The following is a 27,221-nucleotide window of genomic DNA, read 5'->3' as shown; positions in this document are numbered from 1 at the left end:
ATCCTCCTGTCTAGAGCTGAATTTGACCTGTGATGGCTGTTTGGTGTTACCTTAAAGCAAATTTTAGGAGCTTTCTTAATACGTAAACGTGCCGGTTCATCACAGATGAGCTAACCTTCCACTCAGTTCTGTGAGACAAAGGAAGGTGATACCTTCCCCTGAGTCTGTTGGCTGTGCTTGAAAATGAATAGAGCAGGATTTTTCATTAAGGCAATTAAAAATTGCGGCAGGGAGCGGGTTCTTCAGCTTTGCATCTTTTCAGCCAGGTGGCGTGCTTGTAGTTAGTTGGTAGTGCTGAGTGATTCCCGCTGTGCAGAGTGCCTGTATTTCCCTGTTTGCTTTCATCTGGCCTCCTGCATCACCTCAGGCAGCTCTGTCTTGTTGAGCAAAGCTTTATAGCTCAACACTGTCCGCCGAGGGAAGAATGTAATGTCTCGCTCGCTACCCGGTGTCTTAGGGCACAAAAGGAACAACTGAGGCCAAACCCAGGGGAGGAAATGCACAAGAAAGGAGATGTCTGCATGTGTCCACTGCCTGCTAGCTGTGAAAGGAATGTACATGAAACCACCTGACCTTTCAGAGAGCAAGAGGGAGAGGCAAACCAGCTTATTTCATCCAATAATGAAGCTTCATGCACTGTTTGCCACTTCCTTTATTTTTCAAAGTAGGGAGTTTCCTTGTGCCTAAGCAGTGTAGCTAAAGATAATAAACTAGATCTCACTTCACAGCTCACAGTTCGTTAATTAGCATAATGACATGCCAACTAATGGTCTACAGTTATCTCTTGTACGTAGTTCTTGGAACTGTGAACTTTAATCTCGGCGTTTAATTCCATTTCCAGTCAGTCTGTCATCCCACACATGGAGAATAGAGAGCTGTGTGTGGGTTGCTGTACTGGTCTGAACCCCAATCTCACATGTAGTCAGTCCACAGTATCTCTACCACTGTTGCTTAATAGGTCAGACAATGTCATGGCTAACCAAAAATAGTAGTGATTCCAGCAGTGATGAGATTTTGTTGTCGTCTTTCTGTGCTTCCATTTCAGTTTCTGTGGAAGATGAAAGAAGGAAAACTTTTGTTTTGGCTTAAAGTGCATCGTGGTCTTCTGTCTGAACCTTAAATTAAAAATAAATAAGTACTGAGGAAGGTTATATTTGGGGCGAATGAAGGGGTTTTAGAAAAAATGAGCAGCAGCACCATCTGTAACTTGTGTTACAGACGGTGAGAGCTTCTTGCCATAGCTCACCAGCTCCATTTCCTTTGTTAGTATTTAATGGCTTTTCTCATTGCATTAAATAGGTTTGCAGGCTCCTTCCTTCCCTGAATCCATGCAGGCAGTGACATTTCATAGTAGTGTATTTTATTTTGGCTTAAAGACATCTACAGTTGGTATAAATGGCTTCCTTGGTGTCACTTTTTGTGACAAAGCTGAGCAGACCCCATCAGCTATCCACTGATTCCAGGTGTTGAGGTACTTGCAATGATGTAGTTTGGGTAGCAAGTCCTTTGTGTTGTGTTGCTCTGATAATTTGGGACACCTTTCACTAATGCTGAAGTTGGCTGTGCAGAAGAATAGGCAGCTAAAGGGCAGCAATCTGTAGTGGTGTGTGTAATAGAGCCCATCACAAATAAGGGAGTGAATTTGTGTTTTAATGGTTTTATGCTAGTAATATGTTTGATGAAAATACCTATCGATTTTGCTGTTCCATCTCTGCCAGACGCTGGAAACTATGCTGGCTGCGGTGAAGAAAGGCAAAAAAATCAATGAGGAAGAAATGCCACCTCCTGTTGCAACAGGAAAGAGTTCTTCTCACTTATCTCAAGCCACAGGAGTGGAGCTAGAGAATTCAGGAGATTCAGTCAGTGTCCTGCCAGAGAGTAAAGCCGAGTCTGCTGCAGACGATGAGCAGGAGACCTCTCATGAGGCAGCGCAGCATCTGGAATCAGAGTCTCTACAGGGTCATGCTGCTTCTAGCCCTACTGTGGAAACAGGTACCACGATCTGAGAGGATAAACAGCTGCAACATTATTTTAATGTTACATTTTTCTTGATATTTGTATTGTGTAGCAAAGTTGGAACTTGTCTGCTCAATGTTTCAGATAGAGTTGTCAGTGGGATGCTGAATTTCTGGCAGTGGAGTCAGTTATTGATATAAAGCTCTTATATGCACTGTGTCACTATCTCTCACTTTACTTTTCCTCTGCCTCAGTTTCTATTTTTTTTTTTTTTCTTTAATTGGGAGAAGTGGGGTTGTTATGTCTGGTAGGATTTCTGGACTTCTATAAGATGGCTGTGTGATTGAAAGCAAAAGAGGGCTAATGCAGGTCTGAATAGATGGACATAGCAAGGAATGCATGACACTTGCATGCTCTGCGTAAGTCTCAACATTGTTTCATTCTCGCAGATCTCCAGAACAGCAGCACACGAGCGATACTTCTTATGAGGCAGAAGGAGTATAAATTAGCAGCTCTAAAAGCCAAGCAGCAAGGGGACCTGGAGAAAGCGAAGGAATACATGAGGGCAGGCAAGGTATGCACACAAGAAATCCTGAGTTCTAAACATACCCTATGCTGTACCCACATGCATTGAGTGCCAAATATTCATTGTGGCAGGTAGCAAGTCTTGGACATACTAGAATAAGTATTCTGCTTTGTTTTTTCTGCATTAGAAATTTAATGTGGTCTTAGAAGCTTTGGATAGTGGGCAGCCAATAGACCTCCAGAACATGCCTCCGTCTCCTCAGGGTAAGGCTTGTCTTACAAAAAACCTTTAGGAAGTCTCCCTGTGCTGTTATGGAATGATTCTGAATTTGATTGCAAAGAAGAATCAAAGAACACTTAGGTCTGAGTCTTACTGCATATTCAAATTCTAATCAAGACCAGTGAAGAAAAATGAGGTATCATTATTTATATTGAAGTTACTCTCTGTGAATCGCAAGTTCAGGCAGGTATTAATGTCTAATATTCTTATTTTTATAACTTTATCTCATAGCAGCCAGTATTTGAAGAGGAAGGGAAAGAAGGGTAACAGCACATTCTTAACGTTTACTATAATATTTGATGGTGTTATGTGTTTCAACTGAAGTTCATAATGTTTCAGATTGAGAGATCAACAAACAGATTGCAGTGCATTAAAGTCTAAATCTTAAAGGAAGTTATCAATATTAAAGATACTTCGATCACTGTAAGATAGTGGGTTTTTTTAAATAATCTAGTACCACCACCACCACCAATTAATATTTGGTCTGCGTAACTCAATGTTTTAAACAACTTAACTTTAGTTTATTCTAAGAAACTAAATGACAGATTATTTTATTTCTATTAAGTCATTGAGATTTGTGGCTCCTTAAACTATAAACTGATCACCAAATGGCACTAGAGAGAAACTTCACCCCGATATAATCTTGCCTTAAGAAGTGCAGCAGATATTTTTATAGTTTTCTGAAATAACCACTATTATACAATGCCAGAAGCTTGGGTGTCTGAATAGATGGTATTACTTGCTTCCCTTTTTCAGTACATCTTTTGTTACTAGGATATTTTAGTCAATTAGCAATCTTGTTCACTCTTTTCCATCTGCCAAGATACCAAGTTATATTTTGGGGTGAGAATTCTTAGAATACTTGAACTGGATTTACTTTTTTTTTTCCTCTTTTCCTTCAAGCAGCACTAACCTAAATTAAATCAGCATTTGAGATTTTCTATTACAAAGCATTTTCTCTGAGTAATGGGAACCTTAGACTTACCTAGCCAAGCAGATGTTGGTTTGAAGCCAAAAAGCTTTCAGGAAGATGATATGATCAAATTTATGGGTTTCTGAGTAACATGAGTTGACTTGCTGTTTGTGGAACACACTGTGAAACTTCTGCTTTCCTTGCTTTGCAGATCTTGAAAGCCAAGGAAACGTACGAGATGCATCCAAGCAAAAGGTACCAGCTCCAGGGGGAAGTTCCCAGGAGCTTCCAACACTTGAACCTTACACCCAAGAAGCTTCAGGTAGGACTTTGGGTTTCTGTAGCAAGCCATAAAAATAGCAGGGCTGGAAGGCACTTTGAGTGTCCCACTGAACTGCAGCAGGATTGAGTAAACCGGGCTAATTTTCCTGAATATTGTTTGCTGCTGATCCCATCTCTGCTTTTGTTCTGGATCAATGATGGAAGTAGAAGTTAATAAACTTTCTTTAGAAGAATTGTATTCACAGTAAGACTTCGCAATGATGTTTTGTCTCTGCAGAAGGTAAGGAAAGTGGGGAAAAAGGCAGCTGATCTGTTTTGAGATTTGAATTGTGGCATTTTATTGTCTGTCCTATTTCAAGGTTCCCTGCAGCAGCCAAAAACAGTGCTGGAAGCGTTGCAGCAAAGGCTTGAGAAGTACAAGTCAGCAGCAGCACAGGCTAAAGCGAGCGGGGATGATCGGAAAGGCAGGATGCATGAGAGGATAGCCAAGGTAAAATGAAAGCGTAGCAAGCCATTTGAATTAGTTTTCTTGCTGAAGACTTTTTCAAGGCTGAAATAATTTGTGTCTTGTCTTTCTGTTTGGAAAGAGCTCCTGCACGAAAGCTGTAAAGCATTTGGAGGAAGGAGAAATAGAGACAATGCATGTATTATAGTGAAATACTGTGTATTCTGCAATATTTATGCTGGTTAAATACAGATGATTGCTGATTTCTAGTCAACTTGATTTTTATATCTTACTGAGTGCCTTTGATTACAGCAATACCAGGACGCCATAAGAGCCCATAAAGCAGGGAGAAAAGTGAATTTTTCTGAGCTACCTGTTCCTCCTGGTAAGTTCAAGTATAAATGTCCTAATACCAATTTTTGTATATCTACTGGGCCCTGGAGGAGGTGTGCAGACATTGCCTCCTCATCCTGTGGAACTGCTCCTCATTTTTCTCAGTGAGTAGGCTGGCCTTGCTGTTTGATGGTGTTGTGAAACTGCGTGTTAGTACCCTCCCAAATTTTCAGGCTGGTAAATATTCCTGACTACTGACTGCCTGTTTGACAGAACTGGAACTTGAAACTGGCCATTTTGAAAACTTAAACAACTTAACCATGGGCAGGTGCTGAAAATGTCACCTGTCTATCCTCTGTGTTTCCTAGAGGAAAGAGTAAGCTTGGGATATATTGGCTTTTTAGTTTACTGGAAGGAGATTTTTGAAACTGAAAAAGTTTGTGATGTTTCCCATTCTATTTATTCCCAGCAGGAGCCTCAGAACTCTGTATTTAATTTAAACATCTTGCAACACCTGACAAGTCAGATCAGTATTGCAACTCTCATGGCTAGTAAAAGTATTCTACACAGATGAAGCAAATCATGCCCGTGGCCACACCGAGACAGCAACAGAGGCAGAAACTGAACCTGGTTCTTGAGACATTCTGTGTCCTTTTTGTCTCTTCTTCAGAATGTGTAGTGCTGTGTTTGCAAAGGTTTGGGCAAGGTCATCTATGAATGCTCCACCTCTGGTTTGCGTGATTCTGTTTCTCCCCTAGGAAACATCATTCCTTCTATCTTGTGCCTGATGTGTTCTTCTGAAAAGATACACTCAGCGCTGCAAAATGGTCCCTAGATATTATTTTTTTAGTTTAAAAAAAAAAAAAAAGCCAAACCAAGCCTAGGAAAAGGACATGGACTTAGTGGCTTTTTTGTCACTGTCAAATGTGGCAATGGCAAGCACTGAAATAGTAGTAAAGTAGGCAGTGCCAGCTCTTTCAGGTCATGTGCTGCTTTGAAGGTTCCCTGCTCTGAAGCTGTCCCTGAAAAGCAGTTTAGCATCCCTTGTTCTAGAACACGATCTGTTTCTTGTTAATTATCAGTTTCTGTAAGAGTGAGATACTCTATATTTACACCTATAACTCCTCGGTTTCCTTGTACAGTAGCTGCTTGTTTTTCAGCCATCATTTAGAGGCCGTATGATTTGCATTGAAGACAACCATTTGGCTGTCACTGGAACCGGCAATGAGATTATAATGGACTGGCAGTGCATGTCATTGCATCTGGATGATGATAAGTGCCAGCCTTGACCTCCTTGGAGATGGAAATGCTGCTGAGTAATGGATCCAATGTCACATGGTGGCAGCAGCGTAGGATTCTGTGTTCTGCCTGCCTGTGTACCTCAAACTTGTTCTGTCCCTGTAGCAGCCATCTCTAGGTTTAGAAGCAGTTCAGTCGTTTCTTAGCACTTCTAATGAGACTGGCAACAAAAATACCTGCTACGTATAATGAGATAAATCCTATTAACAGACATTTTCTAGCTGTGGCTCTGGATCTCTGTTCTTTGAAGCTGACACTGAACTGGTAGTGTGGAAGTGAGAGTTTATCTTCCATCATCAAGCCTTACTCCTATCCCTAGAAGGATAATAAAATAAAAGGATTTTTCTTCGTGTACTTCACATTTAACTTCTGTGATTTGGCCTTACTTTGCAACCTCTGCATTGCAGTAGATTTTCAGGAGAGGCTTTGTGTGTTATCCAGATGTCAGCAATGCGTTGTTTATTATTCTGTGGGGTAGCACTGATTTTCTGCTGGACCGTGTACCCACTAATGTGGGGCAGTGGTGAGAGGGGGGAAAAAAGAGTCAGCAACATTTTGTACAATCCACTGTCCTTTTGTGCAAAAGACAGAGACTAAATTCTTTGCTGTTTCTGGGGGCATCTCTGTTACCAAAGTCTTGAGGTTGTGTGGTTCCTTGGCCGGCTGTCAGTTGTTCAACTTCGAAAACTGTGCTCTGTTATTGCGTCATTTTAGCATTGTCCCTTTAAGCCTGTAGATCTGTGAGATCTGATCTTAAGCCCACCACTCAGACTTTATCTAGCAAGGCTTTGTGACCCTGGCCTCAGTCTGGTTACACTGAATTCTGAAATATATTAGATAATAGACGCTTGGATAGAAAGAGCTTTGCAGAAAAAAAAAGAAACATGGAAGACAGAACACAGGTTTTATGCAACTCTCTGCCTCTGTATTCCTTTCCTCAGGATTTCCCCCTCTTCCTGGTGTTGCAGCAACGGATGGCGACAGCACAGTAGCTGCTGTTCTGGAAAATGCCAGCAAGCTGGCAAACATGGAGGAGAACGATGAAGAGGAGGAGGTTAGTAGGATGTGTAAAAGTTAAAATGCTGTCTCTTGTGGTATGCAGAGATGAGGCCATTGGATTTCCAGTCGAGCAAAGGTGCTGAGATGAAATATGCTTCCCAAAATTCTGAAGAGTACAGGATCCTCAGTAGTAATTTCAGTTTGCATTAAGTGTAGGGGGGAGAGAGAAAGATAAGATGTTATTACAGTCAGTACCTGCAGAGTCTATGAGTCCAGAGTCTGGCTCTCTTGTGTCTTGTACGTGGGTTTATTTTCAAAGCAAACACTTCGGATCCTGGCCGCCCCTTATGTTGTTCTGATGTAATGAATCCTTGACTTTGATCCTCCATCCCAGTAGCTCCTATGTTTGTGCTTTGCCAGGATGTTCAATGCTTACTGCTTTTTGTCAGGCAGTACCAGCCTTTAGACTTCAGTTTGGTTTCTTGATCTCTCTGGATTTGGTTGCTGATTGTGCTTTCAGCCGGAGTAGCTTTTAATGGACAGAGTGCCTGGATGGTGGTTTTTCTGCATGCACCTGCTTTTTTTGAAATTACTGCCTTGGTGAACGTTCCTTTTGTCCCTTTGATAGCAGAGGTTCGATGCTTGTGTAGGTCAACTACCTACTGGCGTGGCACGGCTCATAAACCCCCAGAAGTTAAAATTTGCTGTCTGGAATGTTATGTTCCCCTCAAAAGCAGTACCAGAAGGCTGATGTAGCGATAACCATGGCTGCTGATGCTTGAGATGCTGTCCTCAACTCTGGAATAGATTTTTATGCATTTAATGTGAAGTTCTTTTTGTTATGCTAGAATGAACCTCTGACACAGGCCCCAGTTGCCAAGAAGCCCGCTCAGCTGCCTGGAAAGCCGACTCAGGTTGTTAAGCCAATTACAGTGCCATCTGCTGTAGCCAAGGAGGAGAGCTCTCCTGAGCATGTCAAACGAGCTACGTCACCCTCCACCCAGGACAAGGCAGGGTCAATGGATCATCTCCCTCCAGCTGGTAAGGTGAAGGGATCATCATTCCTAGTGATCCATATGCAAGTCGTTTGCACTAGTTTAGTTAATACCTCAGTAAAGACTTCTTTTCATTATATTTTACACATGAGCCTGTGAATGTGTGGCATAGATTTCCTCTGACAGGAGACTCAATATATGTGTCTGCTGGAGGGCAGATCCAGACCAGCCATGCAGCTTTATTTCACAGAGGCAACGTGTGTAATTATAAGGGTGATAGGGTTTTTAATTAATTTTGATGTAACAAGTTGTATCGATTCACGATGTTTAACTCTGCTCGCAGTTGATCTCCACGTATAGTCCCATTAAAGTAGGTGACTTTGCCAGCGTGAATTATTCATTGATCTAACGTGGCTTCCTACATCAAACAGTGGTTTCTTTCTGCCGTGCTTCATCCAGGGATCTCAGACTGGCACACAAGCGGTGGTTCATCAATCTCTAGTCCTCCTGTTGCTAAGGTCACTAAACAGTTGTCTGCTCAAGATTAATTGTTCAGATAGTGAGGGACAGCCACCACCTCACGATGTGATTTGGGCGCACACCAGCAGCGTTGAGGCTCCATCATTCTTCTTCCATTCTGCCCTGGGTAGTTCCTCGGGGCAGAGCAGAGCTGCCTAGTTGGCTGCGGTGAGCTCTTTTGCAGAGTGCAAAGGCATTTCACGGGGCCACTGTGATTAGTTCATAGCTCTTCTCCCTAGAAAATTCCATGACTTGTTTTATAAAGACCGCTAAAATACAGTGCTTGTCCATTTTGGCTTTGAAAAATCTATGAATCATTAGGAAATCTGGTCTTTTTGCAATTTTAGCTGATAGGTTAATCTCTTAAGTGAATAGCCCTAGACTTACGGTGTTAAGGAATTGATAATACCTGGTCTCTGGTGTTACAATAGTCTCTCCTGAAATGATACTTCCAAGTATTCTAAGAAGAGACCAATAGGTGCAACAAGAACCTGGAGAGATTCTTGATTTTTCACAACAAAGTGTCAGTACTTCACTACTGTAACCTGTGTTTCACTAACCAAAGAGCATTCTGTCATCCAAATGTAACCTTTCCCCCCAGAATTGCAAAGTGCGGCTTACAGCTGCCTGTAGCTGATAAATCAACTATAAAAAAAACCTATCCCTCTTCTTGTTGGAGAGTGCAAGGCGTAGGGAGGTGTGGGAATGGAGCGGAGCAGTGGCACTAAAGGCCTGTACCAGGAAAGTCAAGGAGCCGGGATCGGTTGGATTAACGGCTTTGCTCAGTCCATTCTCCGCAGATTTTCTTTGAAAATACCTGTGTTCTGTGTCTCAGCCTCACAGAGCACACTGTTTGTCTCAGTGGAATCTGGGCTACCTGCCTTGTCTAATTAGTTTGGTTTTGGCTGATTGGGCAAATTGCTTACAGCAGCAGGACAGCAGGCTCTTTTGCGAGGATGGGAATAAGTTGATCGTCATCTGACAGCAGTGACCATAGCATGAGAGTCATGGGTATACTTGTTTGCTGAGACAGGCACCTCTTGCAAGTGTTGTTGAGCTTGTGCGGTGACGAGTAGAGTACAGTGGTGAATCCAATATGAGTATCTTTGGAAATGGCTGTAGTCAGCTCATGCTGTACCGTTTCCTAAGTGAGGTATAGGAAGAGGCAGTGAGGTATAGAAGAGGCAGAGGTTGTCCTTACTGTTTTGGGAAGGAAAGAGGAGACCCAAGAATTAATAGGAAATTAAGATGGCAAGGAATAATAAATAAACAGAAGTGGGTATGTCTCAATGTGCCTGCACACGTTGGTTCATCTGGTTTCAGGAAGGAAATTAGTACTGAAGATGCTCATAATAATCACTGACTTTTAGAAGTTAAGATGTCAAGCTGAAAGTTTGATTTCAGCATCTGCTTTGGACCAATCAGCTGTACTGGAGTCTGTCTCCTGCCTGCAAATAAGGGGCTGTAATTACTGTTGTGACACTTGTGAAGTGCTGTAAAGTTTTTTGATGAAGGATGCCATGACAGAAGGAAGCTTGTTTCTTTTTCTAATACTGGAAATTGAAACTGGCCAAAAAACAATTAAATGCAGTAAGGAAATGTCCTTATTTGGTATCTGTGCATTTACTGACCTTTTTCTGCCTATAAACTGAACATGATAAACCTGTTTCAGGGGCATGGCAGTGTCAGATGAGTGAGGGTTTTCATACAACTGTTTTTCAGCTAGAGAACAGCTGGAATTTCTGGAGAACAGAAAGAAGCAATACATGAAGGCGGCCGTCAAAGCAAAGAAGGCAAATAACCTTGAACAGGCTAAGATGTATCTCAGAACAGCTAAGAGCTTTGACCTAAAGATTGAGCAAGCAAAATCTGGCAAGCTCATTGATATTTCCAAGGTTAGTAGAACTGTTAGTATTCTGCTTCGTTTCATATTCTTGGACATTTTAGGGCTTACTTCAAACAGTGAATGATTTAATAGATATTTTTTTGACACAAGTTAGTTTGCTCGAATGACAAATCTGAAAATTCCTGAGCCCTGAAATTCCCCTGTATTTTTGTTCTAGTTTTTGTTTTGTTTTGTTTCCTCTGCTGCTCCTCAAATGTGCCAAATTTTGAGAAAATTTAGTCTCCATGAACCATTTGCTCCTTGATTTGCAATTGCACACCGAAACCATGCAGCTTGGAAGCGTTCCCTGGGCTCAGGGTGTGAGTATTTCTCTTATCGGTGTCCTAACTCCATCTTGGGGTGAGGCTCAGGTGCACGTGATACAGTGATGCCCTGGTTTCTGTTGGTATTTGGGTAGATGGGGAAGCCAAACTGCACTGTAATAGCTCTCCTGACCTGAATAATCAGGGAACTAGGCCTGTAAGACGTTCTGCAGGGTTATATGACTTTATCAGTCGTCAGGCAGTGGTGCAAGTAGTGCTTGGATTGGAAATGTTTTGAGAAGAACAACCCATCTTCCTTCACTGACCTTCCCATCACTTCCTTCGCTGACCTTCTGACTGCTTTTTGTCTGCTTCATTTGTTTCCTGTAAGGGCTCTGAAATGTGGTGTTCTTGTGTTGCAGCTGCCATCACCCCCTACAGATGACGAGGGGGATTTTATCTTCATACACCATGAAGACGTCAGACTGTCTCAGAAAGCAGATGAAGTATATGCACAGCTCATAAAATTGCTGAAGGACCAACATGAGGTGACCGGTTTATCTTTTTTAGAAATGTTCTGGGTTTCTTTTTACATTTCTCTGGGTTTTATTAATGTTATAATCCCATCGTAGTTTCTCTAGGGTTTTCTGTTTTTCTTCTGAAATACTTTTGGTTTTATGTGTTCTAAAGTGGAAAATTTTCAGTGTTGGATTCTCTACTAGTGGAAGTCAGAGGTTGTGCTTGGAGGCTTGGGACTATCAAGTTATCGCTATTAAATACGAGCACTCAAGTTTGAAAATAGTACCTGGATGATTAAGCCTCGCCCTTGGGTGAACCTCACACCTAGAAATTAAGTGATTAAAAAGTAATAGGGTAGAACACCTCAAACAAATGCTGTGCCCAGCTTTGGACTTAAAGGACAAAACACCCTAAAAAAGGGTGGTTTTGGGTAACTTGGGAAAACTCTTGGCTTTTCTTAAATTAGGTTCTCGTCAGCCTCAAAACTCTGCCAGTCATGAATGTGTGTGTGAGGATCACTGAGTGCATCTGTATTTCTTTGGTTTTGTTTCTGTTGACAGAGGTGTTTGCAGTATTCCAAGCAGTTCATGCATCTGGGAAACGTAGCAGAAACGACTCGGTAAGACCCGCTGCCCGCTGTTAATCATCCCACAATGTGGTCAGTTCAGTCTTGAGTCTTGTCTGAACCCCGTAAAGATAATGGTTGATAAGCTTCTCATTATGCTGCATCTCCAGGTTGCTCTCAGACCTCTGGTCTGAGGCTTACTCTGAGGCTTATATCTGGCAGAATGCTCTGTTCAATGTTCCAGGACGTGTGGCTTTTCTGTTATTATTTTTTTTTTTCCTTTTCTATAGGTTTGAGAAACTGGCACAAGGTTGTAAAAAGGACATGGACATCCTACAGCTTGCACGAGCACAAGGAATGGATCCTCCAAGCCATCACTTCGAGGAAAGGACCTTTAAAATGATAAGGTGTGGAAAAACAAATGGATTTCTCAGACAGGCTGGAATGAGTTTTCTGGTTTCCAGCTCTTGTTTAGGGAGTTGTGGGCTTCAGCAAACTCGGGAGTCACCTAGGGACACTCTCAACAACTTAAATACAAAGAAGTTGTTCTCCATCTTCTCTTCTGGGTTCTTTTGTTTTCAAAATATCTTCACCTCCATCTCATATCCTGCTGCTTCAGCCACTCTTCCTTCCTCTGTGTTTCTCCCTCAATCCTGTTGCCTTTGGATTCTGTTTGTGGCACTTTTCACTGTACCTCAGAGATGTTTCTATCTGAGTTTGTGCTCTTTCCTTGCTCTTTGGTAATTTATGAAGGTGATCCGTGCAGGAGCGCACTACAGTGGATCAGGTGGTGGTGGGCTACTGGGATGAATACGCTTTTTTTGTCTTTATTTTTTCACAGGATATTTTCTGAGCTCAACAGCACAGAAATGCACCTTATTATTGTCAGGGGGATAAACCTCCCAGCGCCACCAGGTATGTACTCGAAAGGGCATGGGGGCTTTTTCCTCAGAGTAGGTAAGAAAAGTAGTGGGGAGTGAGATTTTTCTACCTTGAAGACCATTTCAGGAGTCAAGACCTTTGTAGCCAGCACTCATTAAAACAAAATAACCCGGTTTCAGGCTCAAGCCCCCCAAACCCATTAAACAGTATTAAAAAAAAAAAACAAGCCCCAACAAAAACCAAAAGACTAAAGAGAATCTGGGTTCCATCTGGACAGATGGAAGAACTTTAAGTTGTCCTGGGTTCACTAATAACTGGGTCATATTTTAAGTTTCATGTTTGTCTCCTATTTTGTGATGAGTGCCTGCCACCTTAATGTATATTGACCCTTCAGTATGCGGGTTTGCTCCTGCCAATGTTACTGCTTTTAGTCCCTTGTTTCTGGGAGCTTGTAAACCATCTGTGCTAGACTGTCTCAGGTCTTAGAGCTCAGCACTGAGAAAAGCAGATGTTTTCCTTTGGATGCCAGCTTTCTGTGGATTTTGGTTTGATTGATGGGTTTTTCACAAGAGATGGGTCATGAGTCCCACAGAAAATCAGTTCGGTGCTTGTGAAAATCCTGCTCAACGTCACAGATACAATGAAAATGTCTGTTTTGGTGTTTGTTGTGTCATTCAGGTGTGTCGCCAAGAGATTTGGATGCGTTTGTGAAGTTTGAATTTCAGTATCCCAGTGCGGTGAGTGTGTGTCCCGGCTCTTCTGTTCCTCAGCCTGTGGCCCTTGCCACTGGATGAGCTTGTGAGGGCTTCAAGGAGGAAGCGTAGGTTTTCTTCTAGAAAGGGAAAATACTTCTAGTCATACTGCCTGATTTTACTTTTAAAACAGAAAGCTTTTTTGAGAAACAGAACTGCTGAAGCTGTTTCCTGCGGATTTGAACTTTGCTGCACTTTTCTCTTGATGTTCTCCACACCTTACGCTTAGCGGTGCGATGTCTGCTTCAGGCTTGCACGTTCTCCGGCTGGCTGGCCGCCAGCTTACTGCTGAACAGCATTCACAGTGCTGAGCCATGCCCACCTTTTACCCCCAAAGATGCTAATCAGACCACTTCCAGTGTTTGCAAAATTTGTAGAAGTTCATTTCTTTCAGGAGTGCAAATGCGCTGGTAACTTCAACCAAACACAAGAGCGCACAAAGTTGTCACTAGGGGAGAGGGGGCCCCCTTAGGTGTGATCTCGCTCTGAGTCCCGTTTTTTAAGAAAACAAGCTTTTAAAGTCATTGCTCTTATAATTATAGAAATGGATTTAAAAGGTTAATCTTTGTCATCAAATAAATACATGTGACTTCTGGTTAGTTATCAAATATATATATGTGCGTATCTGGAGAAAGGACTTAAGCCATATGAGTTTCTTGACGTGACTAATTAATACTTATGTGTATGTGCATGTATATAAAAAATATGTATATGTATATATATTGCTTCTTTCCTTGAAATTCCCTGTGTCATCCTGTTCCTCTCACCTTTAAAAGCAGTCTGTGGTCTGAAAAATCCTGAAACCATTGAGCTGGAAGGGCTTCTAAGGAGGACTGTCCACTCTTACTGTCAGTAGAAGTGCTGGGGCTTCTGTTGCCTTCTCTGTAGGGCAAAAACAATCTTTGCTCTTACAGGACTAATCCTGAGCCCTGTGAGGGTGCAGAGCCTAGATTTCTACCTCCTAATAAATTTTGCAGCAATTCCACTACAATAAATTCAATTACCTGTGGGAAATTGGCGATGGTCAGATCAGGTTTGTGTTTAGGTTTGGGTTGTATGAGGCCTCAATGGAGAAGTCCCCACCATCGAGGTGGCAGAAGACAGAATTGGTCTGGGTGAATAATTTTCTGGGGAATAAGTAAGAATCAGCATAGTTGCTTTTTAATCTATTTTAATTTGTTTTTTAAAAAAGCCAGATCTCTACTGCTGAGCCAACAGTCAAATGTACCACCTTTCTCCTTCAGAGCTGAAATCAGTTTCGCAAAGTAGCTGCAATAATTAGGTCACGTTGTCCTTGTTCAGTCCCCAGAGATTTCGTTTGTACTCCGCTGTAGGTTAAAAGTTAATTCATTTTGGTGGCAGATTGGTTGTCAGGCGAAATAATAGTAGGGCAATTCCCTGAATGATTTGTGATGAATTCCTTGTGTAGCTTATTATTCCAACTAACGCAGAAGGAACAGAATTACTGTGTCGTGGAACGTGCACAGTTTATCACGGAGTTTAACAGCCTCCGTCAGTGACTTTACGATGATTGGATTGAATTGAGTGTGACCATGTAGCTTATCTGAGGCTCTTACATTTAATGTAATGTTTTGGCTTATTCTTTATCTAGTATTATACTTGTTACCACAGTGAAATCCAAATATTTTAGTCTTGGATGTACCGTGACTCTTCTTATCGTTCAGATAAACCCCTAAACCTCATGTTTCTTGTATAGGTATAAAAAAGAGCTGGTAATAACAATGGTTACTACTTTGTATTTTGAAACAATCTCTCATGGCTTTATGTAATGTGTGTCTCTCTTAATAGGAACAACCTCAAAAGAGTAAAACACCTGTAATTAACAATAACAATTCTCCAGGTTAGTACTTTTTCTGGGACAGAGGGGAAAATGTTGCACCTTAGGAATCACTGGAGAGAACAGGCCGGTCTCATGCTGTGCATGAGGTCAGAGGACCTCACGTCACCTTTGTTCTTCTTTCTTATGAAAGGGCTTGTTGGAGGGTGAAGTCCCGCTGTGTTGGCAGTTTCTTCACCCTCATCCCAATATTGGTGGTAGTTACTGTGTTATGAATTAGTAAAATTATCACATTACCGGTCATGCTCCAGCTGTTGCTGTCATCCCTGCTGGGAGATGGGGCCAGATAAATCATTTCCTTTATGAAATAAGTTAAATTATTATTTTTAATATCTCCATGGATCAGATCTTTTTCAGTCAGATTTTGTGTCCTGTGAGATTGCACACTGTCATGATTTTTGCTAATCAGCTAACCTTTCTGAACCTGACAAAGCATCATTGCAGCGATAGGTATTTCTTTTTAAGGCAACGTATCTTGAAACCAACTAAAATACTTTTATTTGTACCTTTTGAAAAATACCTCTTTGTACCCAGGCATTGAATACTGGTATTAGACTCATCATGAATTTTAGAATTAATCTTACGCTCTGAGTTTGGGTTACTGCTATTTTAATTTTTTTTTCAGTTCTCACAGTAAGCAGCCATCTAGTATCAAAACAGCTTTGAATTCAGAATCCAAATTACTAGTTGTGAATTTATCTCAAAAGAGATACATATATATATATATATGTTGGATTTTTTTTTCCTTTTGAGTTTATACATATTTTCTGTTAGAAGTCCTGAAGCTCTGATACTGAGGGCCGTGTTCCACATCTTCCAGTAACTTCATCCGTACTTGCTGAGTGGCCACTTTAGCTTCAGTGGTTCGGGTTCCCGGGCTGACAAGCAGAGCTGAGTGTTCCTGGGCAGCGCAGCAGAGAAGTCTTTCAACATCACTTGTACGATGTTGTGAGACTTCCTGATAAAAGGGTGTCCTGTGGCATAGTTCCTGTCACGTTCCTTAATAAAACTGGTGTTCAAAAAGTATTAATTATGTTAACAAATTCCTAGTCGTTCCAACCTTCCTATGCTTTTTCCTTATTATGTTGTACCTTTTTCTTAGCCACAGACGCTCTGTTTAATTGGTAAAAGACCTAGATTCTCCAGTTTTGGCTCTCCAGTAACTTGCTGTCGCCTTCTCACGATGACCTGGTTTTTCTGCAGTTTGGTTTCTGTCCCTGTAAAGTGGGGGTGACAGATGAGCTGTTGCGCAGGGACACTAACTTGTTAATGACTGAAATAACCTCCTGAGAAGGAGATTCATAGGGATGGGAAGTGTCTCTCACAAATGGGCCAAACTCAGAGAAACAGGTCTGAGAACGTGCATATTATAGATCACTGCACACAGTCTGACTTTCACAGCTTTCTTTCATTTTTCTATATCTTAACTGTAGAATATAACCAGTTGTTTAAGTTGAACATCAACCGAAATCACAGAGGTTTCCGACGAGCAATTCGGTCCAAAGGAATTAAATTCGAAGTATTTCATAAAGGGTAAGTCCATGATTTCCTCCCCTCTCGTTGTTTCTCTCCTAACAGCTGAAAAGAGTGTTGTAGCTGAAATTTATGAAGCACCATCTTTAAGGTAGCAGTAAAGAGTTGTCTGGTTCTCGTGTCTGAGAGCTCCTTTCAAAATGTGCCTGAGCTCTGGATCTCCCCTTTGGGAGTGAAAAAAAGGCAGAAGTTCAGTGAAGCTGGTTGAGCACTGGCAGATCAGTTGAGGATCAGTGCGTTAAGAGGAACTGATGAGACTGAGAAGGTGACGATTCAGCTTCGAATTGTTGTGACTCTTAACCAATTTGGTTTTAGTTGTCAGGACTAGAAGATTTCAATGTTACATGGGATGACTTTGTAGAATAGCGCGGTACAAGTGGCAGCAAAACATTCCCAGGAGTAAAGCAGATGAGAGATGATGGCAGAACTAGCGTTACGGTTTTGTACTTACCTTCATTCTGAGGATCTTACACTATTTACCGAACACTGCGAGCAAACTGTTAAGACCGTCTTGAGAGAGACGGACTCCCCTCATCTCGGAGCTCAGGATGATGAGGTGGATGTTAACAATTGGTAACGTTCAGGGAAATGGCCCTGCATCTCGGCTCGTTACTGAGTTATTCAACATCGGAGTGGCCTAGATTCACTAATCCCCGCGTTGGTTGTGATCCGTGACTTGCGTGGGATGTTCGATACCCTGGTTTTGTCTCGGTGGCTCTTTGTGCTGTGCTTTGTTTCTATTCCTGGGACATGCAGAAATGATCCATAGCTTCTCCGAGATGGTCTTCATGTTGTAGGTGTTTTAATTTGTGAGCTAAAGTCACATTCTTTTTACTCCAGATCTTCCATTTGCACCTCCATTGAAGCAAAAGCTGATTTTCTTACTCTTCCTCTGTCAGTCCCAACTGCTCCCTACTCTCTTGTTCAAGATCCCATCATTAGGGATCCTGCCTCTTTTGCATAGAACTGTTAAGTGTTTACATTTGTTTAAAATATTTTTCCCTCTCTTTTGCATACCGTTGTGCATATGGGGCGTATCCTATTCTCTTACCAGCTGGAACTGTGCTTGCTTTTAAGGTCTGAGCTCAGGCTTAAGTTCATCCATAAGGAAACTCCAGTGATTCATGAGTTGGGTGCTAGCTCCAGATTGTCCTTGGAAGCCTTTTTGAAGATTAGCAAAAAAAATGTGTGCAGGATGTCTCTTTTCTCATTCTGAGATTTTTTAATTATTTGTTGTTCTTAGAAGAGGAATCTGAGAAGTTAAATACCTGCTTGTTTCTGGATTGGGGTGGAGGGGTGGCAGTTCCCTGGGCAAATAGTAACAGGGAAGGAGAAAAAGAAGTGCCCCCTGATCACCTTCCCCCAGCCATCTTCCCCAGAGAGAGGAGAGGACTCAGTGATCCAGGCTCTCTTCTAAAGGCTGGCTGCTCCCTCTCTTCCTTCAAGACTTATTAAATTAATAATACTTTCAGAAATTCTTGTAGATGTTGTAGTTTTGGGGTCTCTCATAGCTCTTTGACCATCTCCCAAGAATTATCTTCTCTCGGTGAGCAAAGGAGACTTGTTTCAGGTCACATATATTAAACTTCAGTTTAAAAAAACGCTTTCAAGTAGAAACCCAAGCAATGTGTTTTTCCAAAGGAAAAGTCTCTCCTGAAACCTCTCCTAAAAGCTTCTGAAGATAAAAGAAGTTTTCCCCAGAGCTGGTTCTGACGCCATGGCCTAGAGCAAGTTCACATTCTTCACTGCAAACCCCCTAGAACTGATCAGGGACGAACCAGTCTTTATTATTTCTTGAATTATATAATGGAAAAAAAGGTTTAAAAAATACAGCTAGAAGAATTGCTGATTCTCTTTTTAAGTTTATGAGCAAAAGTGGCCAAGATACTGCAGTACGCTTACGTAACCCTGCTTCATTTTAAGGTGCTTGTGAAGTAAAGGAAGATTTCTAGTGGGTAAGCTAATAAATCGTGAACTTTTCTAAACGACTTTGAGTCTACTGTAGTCTCGTCGATGGCAAATACAGTTCCATCTTTGGAAGGCTTTCTCTCAAAAAAAATCATAGGCATCGTGTTTGGAGGTGGCACTATTGGCCGTTGTGGCATTGTTTTTCCTTTTCTGCAGCAACTTGTGTTGTGGTGGACAAACTGACAAGTAAGAAGCAACCTGAGCAACTGAGCTGGAGTCCTCCAAGTCCTTCAGCAACAGGTTTTTGGAAGAGATGCACTTCCTAACAGTGACTCCCTGCACGTTCCAGTGCATTCAGAGTAGTTGTGGTCTTGCACTTTTTTATCCCACCTAGAAGTGTGTGAGCTCCCTCCTGTGAACTTGCTGGTGAGGGGTCTGGAGAACAAGTCTTACAAGGAGTGGCTGAGGGACCTGGGGTTGTTCAGCCTGGAGAAAAGGAGGGTGAGGGGCGACCTTCTCGCTCTCTACAACTCCCTGAAAGGAGGTTGTACAGAGGCGGGGGTCGGTCTCTTCTCTGAAGTAACAGGCGATAGGACAAGAGGAAATGGCCTCAAGTTGCACCAGGGGAGGTTTAGATTGGATACTAGGAAAAATTTTTACACTGGAAAGGTTATCAAGCATTGGAACAGGCTGCCCAGGGAAGTGGTTGAGTCGCCATCCCTGGAGGTGTTTAAAAGATGGGTAGACATAGTGTCAGTTGGTTTGATGGTTGGACTTAATCATCTGAAAGGTCCCTTCCAACCTAGACAATTCTATGATTCTGTGATCTATGGAGACTTAGGTGCTATATGAGCCATAGCATCCCTGACGCTATTTCTGAACATGGGAGGCAGTAAGTGAGGTTAAAGTGAGGTTATAACTGCAGTTGAGATGAGCTGTGTGGAGAACATACGAACGAAGCAGTCATTGAGGTGCTGGATGTAAGGAAACAACCTTCCTCCTTTTCCATCAGAGATTTTTAGACAGTCGGTTTCACAGATGTTCACTTGGAAATTGCAGGAGCTGATGGCACATCACGTCTGTGTGTTAATATACTGGTGACTGTTGCCACGGATGACGTGATCATATAATCGTCCTCAGAGTTCTCATTGCGTATGTCAAGTCTTGCTTGATATCATCATAATATCTCTTAGTGATAGTGATAATAGGAAGAAGGGTGGATGTTTTGGGGTTGGGTTCTTCTTGGGACGTTTGTTGGTTTGCTTGCTGGGTTTTTTCCTAAATAGAATGGCATAAAAAAGGCATGGCTGGTTGGCTTTCCTACCTCCAGAAACTCTATAGATTTTAGTTATCAAACCTTTTGGAGAACGATTCAGGGAAATGCTTGGCTGCAGGCAAAGAAATCCAGTGCTTTGAGCTGAGTATTTATTCGGAATTAGCGTGTTTTAGTCTTAGCTGTTGCCTTTTGGAGGAGTTTGTCTGGATGAGGATTGCACCACCTGTCTCTTAAGGTAAAGATGAGTCTCTTGCTGATCAAACTGTTAAAACAGAAGCGACTGTAGCAGGGAAAAGTCGATTGTTTTCCTTGCAGGATAAAAATGGTGTTTAATTTCAGCAGATTAGACATTCTAAAATTACACTTCCTGACTGTTAAAACTACCAGGATGAAGGTGAATCAAAACAATAGCTGAAATGAAATGTTCTTACTTGTTGAAATTGAGTGGTTTGATTTCTTAAAATGAAACAGAATGATTCATGTGATTTATTATTTTTTTTTTCCCTAATAAGTAGTTTGCCAAAACCAGCATGTGCCTGGGAAACGTTTGTTTTGATGAGAGATGCGACTTCCTTGGGAAGTTTTTCAGCCTGTTGTATCGAACAGCCCGTAGCAGAAGGTTGCTGTCTCTCCCTGCCATTCTTCCCTGTCACCCTGTGCAGGGACAAAAACCGCTGCCATTCCAAGTGCTAGTTTGGTTGATTGTTTTTCTTCACTACTGTCCTCATCTTTAATTTGGTTGCAAGAGAATAATTAAAAAATAAGTACTTCCATATCTTGTCCTTGTAGTCTGGTTCAGGAAGGGCTTGCCCCTTGCAGCCTGGTTGGTAGGGCTCTTAAGTTGCACATCTTGACTGGTCCTCCTGGATGCGGTGAAGGTGCAGATAATGGTGACCTCTCTGCTTGCTTTCTCTTTACTGCTCTGAAAAACCCTTACCCGTTCAATTAACGGAGGTGTCTTTGAAACAGGTCCTTTTTCAGAAGTGACAAGCAGGTGGGGACAGCACACTTGAAACTGGAAAAGCTGGAATCAGAATGCGAAGTTAGAGAGATCATCGAGGTATGTTTTCTGGGGGAGGTGTGTTCTTCTAATAAGTGCTATTTGAGCACAAAGGGAAAAGGAATGTTTGCATTGGATAAATGTATCTGTAAGAGGTGACAGCTCTGTAATGGATGAGTTCGTTAAACCACGGGCTGTTGCTTCTTTTACCATCTCTTGAAGCTTGTCTTAGCTGTGACCGTTCTGGTACTGGGAACTTCTTGGGGACTCCCTTTTCCAAGTTTTCTGTAGCAAGATAGTTTTCTTTGTCAGGATCAGAAATTCAGGTGATTCCCAAAATTATTTGTGTTGTTGCAAACCGATCAGAGGGTTAGGTGAAGACTGCCGGAGTGGATGGGGAGCTGCTGTAAGATCCAGTAGATCACTACTCAAAAATAATAATCCCTTGGGTGCATCACAGCCACGCTCGGGACGCTGCTGCCCGTAGTGTCCTCTGAGCTGCCCGGGGAGTCCACTTGTACCTTGGGGTTTGTAGAGGTGGTGCAGCCGGTGGCACAGCTGCCTTGCACCGGCTAGGTGGGCAACCTGCTCTGCTGAATTAGGAGTCCAGGAAAGCACATGGCTGTGACACCTGCAGGTGATCTCTGTCATCTTTTGGTCACGGGGATATAAAGTCAGTGGTTGCCCGAGGCACAATAGTTTGAGATTGTCGTTTCTCTGTGCACTAACTGCTCTTCCTTTTGTGGTTCTTGCAGATTTTTGATGGCAGAAAGCCCACCGGAGGGAAACTGGAGGTAAAAGTGAGACTCAGGGAGCCCCTCAGCGGTCAAGATCTTCAAACAGTTACAGAAAATTGGCTGGTCCTCGAACATTAGTTCTATCTGAGGTATGAATTCTGCACCTAAAGATGGTCAGGTCAGAACCTGACAGGGCTACAGATAAACTCTGCTGAATCTTGTCTTTTGTTGACATTGACCTAATTACGTAGCTCCGGCTTTGGTACCATCCATCTTTGTATTTGCAGTGGTGAGTTGACATCATTTCAGAAATGAGGTTACAGAATCTCTGATTAGTTTGTCTATCAAAGATGCTATTTCACAATCCCTTGAAATACAGGGAGAGCTTCTAGTATCACCTTTATTTAGAATAATTTTAGAAAATTGGATTGATGAGTCCTTTCTAGGAGGGAGGGCGCTTTCTGTCCATCTGTATTGGTAGCAAAACACTTTTCAGAGTTAGCAAGGACCCTTCTTCCCCCACCAGAAGCAAGAGAAGGGCATTTTTGTCCCATGAAAGTCCTGCAATAGCAGGTAGACCCTCCTCTTGGACCATGACCTTGCTCTAAGAGCATGGAACAGACCTCACCTTTTCTCATGGAAAACAGACCACGTATAAATAGAAAGTTTCTAATAAGTAATCCTTCTTTCTTTGCTTCAGGAGCTCCTGAAGTCTGTGCTCCCTCTTCTTTAGCGTGTTGTTTTGCATTTATAAATGGCACTTAAACTTCAGAACTTCACAGCGACATCACCTTTGCTTTCAAATTGTGTTGGATTTTACACGTTGAGAGGTCTCGTTTCAATCCAGGAGTCTGAATGTGTAGCACCGACGGGACTCTTTGTGTAGCGATTTCTGCCTCACAGCCCAGGGGATCAGGAAGCTGCCTGTGAGTGAGCTCCAGTTTGGGCCAAGGGACACGTTTGGCCGTGTCTGAAGTGACAATTTGGCCTCGTGCCGTGACTGGACACTAAGCATTTTCCATCACTAGAGCTTAATCATTTTGCTCCATCGATTTTTTTTTTTTTTTTTCTAGTTGACCATCCAGAAAATTCATGTCAGCGAATTACATACAATGTGACCTTGAACTGTGAACATCTGTTCGGTGCTGCATCCGGAAACTTCATTGGGTTTTATTTGTTGTTGTTTTGGTTTTTTTTCCCCAGATCCATTGAAATGTTAGAAGATGTGGGATGACCGTAGGTGGGAAGATGCTGCTAGCTGCAAGCACCAAAGATGTTCAACGAATGCACTACTGAACCTAATGTCTATTTTGATAACAGCCATAGTGCTTATTAATAACTTTTAAGGCAAACCTAAGGCTCTGGAAATTTGCTGCTGCAGGGGATTGTCACTCGTCTACGCAAAATAGACAGAATTGCCTTAACGCGGGACTACTAACGTAGCGCCAGGATGAATGTTACATTAACTATGCAGAGCGGTGGGTGAGGAGTTGAGCCCCTTAAAAATTCCCCCCGAGGCAGTGCAGAAACTTTTCAGTCAAGCCACAGGTAAGACCTTTCACTAGAATTCATTCCTTCAAGCGTAGGAGCAGCCAGTGTGGTGCAGTCAACAGCTCCTGCTTTTCTCTCCTCGCAAGGCCTCTTTGGGTTTTTTTGTTGGCTTTTTTTTGTTTTGTTCCCTAAAATAGAGGAGAGAGAACTCTCTGCGGCGTGTCCCTCCTCTCTGCGTGCCCTTGGCACGGGGAGTTCAATGGGATGTTGCAGGGCTTCTTACCGGCGGCTGTTTACAGAGCTACCTTTTTGTTCTGGCTACCAGTTGTCTGCCGTGCTTGCCGCGCTGCCTCTTCAGTGCAGCCCCGGTACTGTGCCTTCATCCTTTTTCTGTTTTTAAATTTAAAAAAGAATGGAAAAAAAAAAAAAAAAGAGCACGTTAGACTCTGCTGCTTCCCCCATGGTCCTTGGATTTTTACAGAAATAGGCTTCTGCGGTTCTCCCAGGTGACGGGGAAAGCAGCCCCCCTTTGTCCTGTAGGAAGCTGGATGGTGACTATTTTGAGGAATGCTTTTCGGCAGCAGCACACAACAAGTGGTACCAAATAAGTGTTTGGTTTTAAATGTCCGTGAGCGAAGGGAAAGGGCCGCTCTGGGAGGAGAGGCCGTGCCTGCCCAAGGGGGTCGGGGCGCTCCCGTACCGGCTGCTGGGGGAGGGCGATTGCAGGCAGAGAGGAGTCCAGACAAGGCAGCGCCGCCTCTGTCTTCTGAGCAGATGAAGACAATACAGTGTTTAGTTTTCAATTTCAATAAATTTAATATACAAAACTACATGTTGAAAATAAAAATATAATATGCAGTTTTTTGCAGTGTTAACTAACTGAATTTTAAAAGTACAATTTTTTTTTTTTTCTAAAACAAGTACTCATTTCTTAACAACATGGTAATTAAGGTCATTTAAAAGGCTATGGTTGAAGCAAACATGTCAGTCACCAGTTGATAGTGTTTTGCACAAACATAATCCAAATCTAAAAGACTTTTGGGGCAAAGGAAGAGAAGATAAAGATTTTTTTTTCACCTCTTTTACCGCATTATTAAGCGTAACAATGCAACTAAGGTCACTGGCAAAGCCGCTGCTGTGGCGAAGCTGGAGTGTGGGCTCTAGGAGGGAGATTGTTATTAGTTTATGGAACGTTCTTCCAGGTGCTGGGTCTTGCCTACCCCCTGTGGTGTGTGCTGTGTCCTAGGGAAACAGGGGGCAGAGGCGAGGCAGGGAGCAGCCCCAGCCCGGCTCCGCCACACAGACACCAGGGAACGGGCGGGACTGTGTCACAGCTTCAGGTGTTTCCACCAGGAAACGTTCCACCTTTCCCCAAACGCCAGAGGAAAGGTTTCACTTTGACGGGCAGTACCTCTGGCTTGTGTTCCTGGAGCTGGCCCCCAGTTCCCTGCCCTGCCTTCTCCTGGTGCTGGGTGGGGACAGCTGTAACTCGCAATATTGGATTTGTCAGACTTTGCTTTTTTTTTAAAAAAGCAGTAGCCATTTATTCACCAACGCACTCCGTACATACACTGTGCTGTCTTTACATAAAATACATTGCTACGTGTACGGTTACCTTTTCCTTTGCCCAGCTAATGCTGTATATTTGTTTAAAAAAATATAGCATCACTCTGACAGTAGCCTTGCACTTCCCTTTATGTTTGAAAGGACGCCTGGGTTACTCACAGACAGCAAAAAGCACAACGATCCCTGCTGCATCCACCAGAACCGACTGCGAGGAGGGGACGATGCAAGGTCTGAGACACTGTGTTCACCGTACATTAGCCCCAAAATTAATATTGTGTATCGACAGGAGGGGAAACCTTTGCACGGCCCCCCCCTGCTTCCTGGGAGGGGCTCCAACAGCCGCTTTGCTCACCTCTGGCTAAACAAGCCAAACCCCTTCTCCTGCTTCCAGCCCTTTCCACTGGTTTTAGCAGCTTTCCAGGGAGACAGTAAGAACGTGGAGCCACATTTCCTCTGGCTGAGTCTCAACATCGAAGCATTTTTCCTTACTAAAGCCCTCTCAGGTGAGACCGAGAGCGCTGGGCCAAGGGCAAGTGTTCAGAGCTGACCAGAAAGCCTTTTTTTTTTTTTTTTTTTTTTTTCTTTTTCAGCAGAACATGCAAAAACAGCCACTCTGTACTTTTATCACGGGTAAGCTTTTACACGGTGCTGCTAATATGAAGTGCGAGCTGTCCTGCGTTACATGACACTGGCGTTAACACTACAGCGAACAGCAAGGAGGAGACTTAAAGCTGCCCTGGGTGGTACTTGTCTTTAAAAAGCAGGACCTACCGGGGAAGAGGAACGGGATATAACTGCACTTGAGGGCTAATATTTCCTCTGCTTCATACAGATTTGTAAACAAAAGTACAGAATCGCAGAGTTGTCCTAGGAGATTACAGAAATCCACCGAGGTGATGGGGTTTTATAGTAAATAGAGGGGAAAATAAAAAAAGTAAACTAGCCTATTACACACACACACAACTGCAGTTCACATAATACCGCTTTCAGAGCGACGCCTGCCCTTCTGCTCCTTTGGACGCACGTACAAACGGAGTTATGGCTAAATAATCTTTCCATGTCTCTCAAGGGCTACTCCAAGCGTATTTCAACCAATAACCCGGCCAAAAATAATGTAAACGTTACTTTTTTAATGTCTACAGAATAACCACAAACGGCATTATGATGAGGTCAGAATGGAGGTCTCGAGTGTTCTTTCTTACATGTCCATCTACAAACAGGACGAGATTGGAGTTTCACTTTTTATTTACTCCCCAGTGATCTTTGCACCCGTCTGAGCATTGAGAGTACATGACTGTAAGTCTTTAAACATGAGCATTTTTTTTTTTTTCTAAACAGTAACAGAAGTGTATTAGCTGCAAGGATAGCATAGCCATGTTGTAGAGAAGCTGCCCTGATCCTCTGGTTGTTGACAATGCATAGAAGATTTAGAATTATGGAACAACTGTCCCTCCCTCCTCCCCCCCCTCCCCCAATAGTGTTAACAAAAGCTTAATTTTCCAGTTTTAAAGTGCAAATGATTCAGATACAACTGCTGCTGGAACAGGTCTGAACAGAAAATGAAGTCCTCTTATGAGATGTTTTCCAGAATATAAAAGATGAGCTCCATTATGACCGGCCCCTCGCTCAACTGACAGGCCCCTCCGTGAATCACCGGAACTAAGGCACTGTCCAGGTCATTCATGTACTGCGAGGGCAGCGGCTGCCCGTTACTCCCAGCCTGGTAACCAACCTACAAAACACAAAGCGAGAGGGGGGTTTACAGAGAGCAAGACACGGGGCCGCGGTTCGGTGGGGAGTGATGAGCTGGGTGAGGGGCCGTGGCCTCTGCCCGGGGAAGTCGGGCCCTCGAACAGGATGGAGCGGGCACTAAAGTGGCTTTTCCGCTTGTTTTTGTTCTTCTCTATATTTCCAGTGGCCACTGAGACAAAAGTAGCCTGTTTTTTTTTCATAGAATCATCCAGGTTGGAAGAGACCCTTGGGATCATCGAGTCCAACCACCTACCCTACACTACAAAGTTCTCCCCTATACCATATCCCCCAACACCACATCTAAACGGCTCTTAAACACATCCAGGGATGGTGACTCAACCACCTCCCTGGGCAGCCCATTCCAATGCCAGCAGATCATTCAGATCAGCAGGAACCGCACCCTGCGTTATCAGATTAAGTCATGCAGTATTTAAAAGCTGGTGGATACTACGACCACATCAACGGCGAGGCCAGGCCAGCTGTCTTGCCAGGAGACCTTCGCGCCGCTTGTGGCTTTTGCTGTAGAGCACTCTGGAGGGGACCTTCTGCCTGTCTCTCTGCCTCACACGTCACGTGAACTCACGCTTGTGAGCAATGCTGTACGCTCACCTGAGAACACACTGAATACCCTCCTGTCTTTAACTCCTGGTGAAAAGGCCCATTTAGGGTCTCCCCAAATTGGGGAGGG

The 27,221-nt window shown here is 43.0% G+C and overlaps 2 protein-coding genes across 3 annotated transcripts in view; one reads left to right on the top strand and one right to left on the bottom strand.

The window, feature by feature from the left end:
• CC2D1B (coiled-coil and C2 domain containing 1B) overlaps positions 1-24,052 on the top strand; it is a 34,631-nt gene extending 10,579 nt beyond the window's left edge. Inside the window, exons 7-25 of the mRNA XM_074152758.1 lie at positions 1,719-1,992; positions 2,406-2,530; positions 2,670-2,745; positions 3,886-3,996; positions 4,316-4,446; positions 4,714-4,786; positions 6,975-7,087; positions 7,881-8,073; positions 10,269-10,441; positions 11,117-11,242; positions 11,774-11,832; positions 12,069-12,185; positions 12,620-12,693; positions 13,339-13,397; positions 15,222-15,273; positions 16,704-16,803; positions 20,957-21,047; positions 21,743-21,873; positions 22,928-24,052. Of these exons, the coding sequence (XP_074008859.1) occupies positions 1,719-1,992; positions 2,406-2,530; positions 2,670-2,745; positions 3,886-3,996; positions 4,316-4,446; positions 4,714-4,786; positions 6,975-7,087; positions 7,881-8,073; positions 10,269-10,441; positions 11,117-11,242; positions 11,774-11,832; positions 12,069-12,185; positions 12,620-12,693; positions 13,339-13,397; positions 15,222-15,273; positions 16,704-16,803; positions 20,957-21,047; positions 21,743-21,862 (2,067 nt within the window). The 3' untranslated portion in view covers positions 21,863-21,873; positions 22,928-24,052. The remainder of the gene's footprint in view (positions 1-1,718; positions 1,993-2,405; positions 2,531-2,669; positions 2,746-3,885; positions 3,997-4,315; positions 4,447-4,713; positions 4,787-6,974; positions 7,088-7,880; positions 8,074-10,268; positions 10,442-11,116; positions 11,243-11,773; positions 11,833-12,068; positions 12,186-12,619; positions 12,694-13,338; positions 13,398-15,221; positions 15,274-16,703; positions 16,804-20,956; positions 21,048-21,742; positions 21,874-22,927) is intronic.
• A 74-nt stretch (positions 24,053-24,126) lies between these two features.
• Positions 24,127-27,221, bottom strand: part of ZFYVE9 (zinc finger FYVE-type containing 9) — a 39,240-nt gene continuing 36,145 nt past the window's right edge. For both annotated transcript variants that reach the window (XM_074152756.1, XM_074152757.1), the window contains one exon: positions 24,127-26,513. In XM_074152756.1, the coding sequence (XP_074008857.1) occupies positions 26,352-26,513 (162 nt within the window). In that variant the 3' untranslated portion in view covers positions 24,127-26,351. The remainder of the gene's footprint in view (positions 26,514-27,221) is intronic.

Source organism: Numenius arquata, chromosome 8 (assembly GCF_964106895.1).
Source record: "Numenius arquata chromosome 8, bNumArq3.hap1.1, whole genome shotgun sequence".
Lineage (NCBI taxonomy): Eukaryota > Metazoa > Chordata > Aves > Charadriiformes > Scolopacidae > Numenius > Numenius arquata.
Note: the sequence above shows the minus strand (reverse complement) of the source record. Positions and strands in the feature narration are given on the sequence as shown.